This window comes from Nansenia antarctica, assembly GCF_963989245.1.
Source record: "Nansenia antarctica genome assembly, chromosome: 8".
In the NCBI taxonomy this organism is placed as follows: domain Eukaryota; kingdom Metazoa; phylum Chordata; class Actinopteri; order Argentiniformes; family Microstomatidae; genus Nansenia; species Nansenia antarctica.
This window is the reverse complement of record NC_137678.1, coordinates 1,799,714-1,802,321: the sequence shown is the minus strand read 5'-3', so window position 1 is coordinate 1,802,321 and position 2,608 is coordinate 1,799,714. Positions and strand designations below refer to the sequence as shown.

Sequence of the window (2,608 nt, the reverse complement as noted above, 5' to 3'; positions counted from 1 at the left end):
AACAAAAAAGCAAAGGGTGGCTACTTTGAGGAATCTAAAATACAAGACATATTTAGAGTTATTTCACACTTTTTTGTTAAGTACATCATTCCACATGTGTTCATTCATAGTTTTGATGCCTTCAGTGAGAATCTACAATGTAAATAGTCATGAAAATAAAGGAAACACATTGAATGAGAAGGTGTGTCCAAACTTTTGGCCTGTACTGTATATATATCTCTTTGTTACATTTGATCATCCAGCCTTTCTGTAGTACTTTCTCAATGGCGACGGTACCTTCCACCCCGGCCGGCCAGAGCACCACGCGCTCAACCTCCGCGGTGGCCCGCTCAGCCACGCCGCTCAGCCCGGCCAGGATCTCCCGTCTGCAGGAGAAGGAGGACCTGGGCGAGCTGAACGACCGGCTGGCTGTCTACATCCACACGGTGGGCAGCCTGCAGGCGGAGAACAGCGGGCTGCACCGCCAGGTCTCCGAGCTGGAGGAGGTCCGCGGCCGCGAGCTCTCCGACCTCAGGTCCCTGTACGAGACGGAGCTGGCGGACACCCGCTGCTCTCTGGACGACACCGCCAAGGAGCGCGCCAGGCTGCAGATCCAACTGGGCAAGATCGGAACCGAACACGAGCTGCTGCTGGCCAGGTGAGGAGGGGGCCTGGGTTAGACCTGGGTTAGTGTATTTGTTTACACTTTGTTCGCCGTGAAGTTAGTGAAGTGTGTGTGATTTGTCCCGGTGCCACACCTATCTGGTAGTATGGGGGAGGGGGGGGCGAGGAGGGGGGGAGGGGGGGGGGCGGGGGAGGGGGGAGGGGGGAGGGGGGGGCTACCTACCGCTCAACGGCTTCATTGCGTCAATGTTGAAATGTGAGCCGCTCCAGAGCGGTCCTAACCGGTTCCGTATGAAGTCACCAGCTGTTTGCAAACTTCTGTCACACGCGATAGGAACATGTTTAATTGGAATGTGTTTAATTGGAACCTGTTTAATTGGAATGTGTTTAATTGGAATGTGTTTAATTCAAATAATATCATAAGTTGATGATGTCCCAGTCAGGGTTTCCGTTAACCGGTAATTACCGTTCTTTGTCCGGTAAAATTTGTTGAAGTCTGACAAATTGAAAACTCGTCGGACATAATGTCCGGTGAAAATAATTCCCTCTAAGCACAATTTGAATACAATTCGCTAAAGTTCACATTTTGTATTCAAATTGGTTTCGGGCCACCATTTTCAGCTGAGCACCAAACACACACACACTCACACACACACACACACTCGTGTAACTCTGCCCGAGAGAGAAGGACCCGCCCCCTTTAGTTAGCCTATAGGCTAACTAAAGGGGGCGGGTCCTTCTCTCTCGGGCAGTGTTACACGAGTGTGTGTGTGTGTGTGTGTGTTTGGTGCTCAGCTGAAAATGGTGTCCCGAAGCGGAGCGCCTTAACTTTATCGCACAATAACAAGGATAACAAACGAAACGGACAACATTTACACTAAGATGGAGACAAACTTCAGCGATATGATCTAACAGCCGGTCTTCAGGACGACATACAGACCCGTATGAGCTTACAGGGCTATCCCCTATCTATCTGAGAAAAGGCATAGGCCGGCTGTAACATCGAACGGAAATTAGCCTATACGCATTGCAAGTTAATTTAAAGCCTATTTATTTTCAAAGAGTTTTATTCTATTTTATTTTATCTGATAAAAGGCATATGAACGGAAATTAGGCTAGCCGTGTCACGCCAGAAGCCTACATGCTTGCACTGTTCAATAAAATGTTATACATCTAGACATTGTGGTATTTCTTTATATACTTATCCCAGCCTGCCTATCAATTGTTTCTCAATAAACAGTTATGTTCTCCTCATTGTCATACTCCCGAGTCCGATTAAGTATGATTTGACAGGCAGCTAAACGAAATGCCTTCCCAACCAGCGAGACCTGGGGGGTATTCCATCAACGTCGCTAAAGGAAAATCTAGGCTTATTTTGAAAAGTCTTGCGAGATCTATCAAGATATGCCTGGATCTTTTTAAGAGTCTCGCGAGACTTAACGAAATAAGCCTAGATTTTCCTTTAGCGACGTTGATGGAACACCCCCCTGGTTATAGAAATGACGTTGTTTTATTGATAAAAAAAGGGTAAAACTGGAAAGAGAAAATAGAAAACTCACATTAATCCCAAACAATTTAACAAACTTCAGTTAACGTAATGTGGAGTCCGTTCATTGATCGATGCTGTCTGTTCAGTTCCCAGTGAGGCGCCCGTTCAGCGCTGGACATAATGGCATAGCGCGCATGCGAATCATGTTATATTATTATATATTATATAGCTCGCATCTAATCGTATCGGATGAGAAATAGACATTAAATGGCATATATAGGCCGCTACACAACAGTAATCACCGCGACAAACAGCTATATTATATTTTAATATGATGACCGGAATATATCACGTTTGTCCGGTAAATCGAAATCTTCCCGGACACGGTGTCCGGCGGCAATTTTTTCTAACGGAAACCCTGGTCCCAGTAGTATTCTGCTGTTGAGTTAGTCCTTCTCTCTCTCTGTCTCTCTGTCTCTGTCTTTCTCTCTCTCTCTGTCTCTCTCTCTGTCAGTC

General features: G+C 46.4%; 1 protein-coding gene across 1 annotated transcript in view; it reads left to right on the top strand.

The window, feature by feature from the left end:
• Positions 1-263: 263 nt before the first annotated feature.
• LOC308163564 (lamin-B1-like) overlaps positions 264-2,608 on the top strand; it is a gene marked incomplete at both ends in the record, with an annotated part of 30,587 nt that continues 28,242 nt past the window's right edge. The window contains one exon of the mRNA XM_080537736.1: positions 264-637. Coding sequence (XP_080393862.1) covers positions 264-637 — 374 coding nt within the window. The remainder of the gene's footprint in view (positions 638-2,608) is intronic.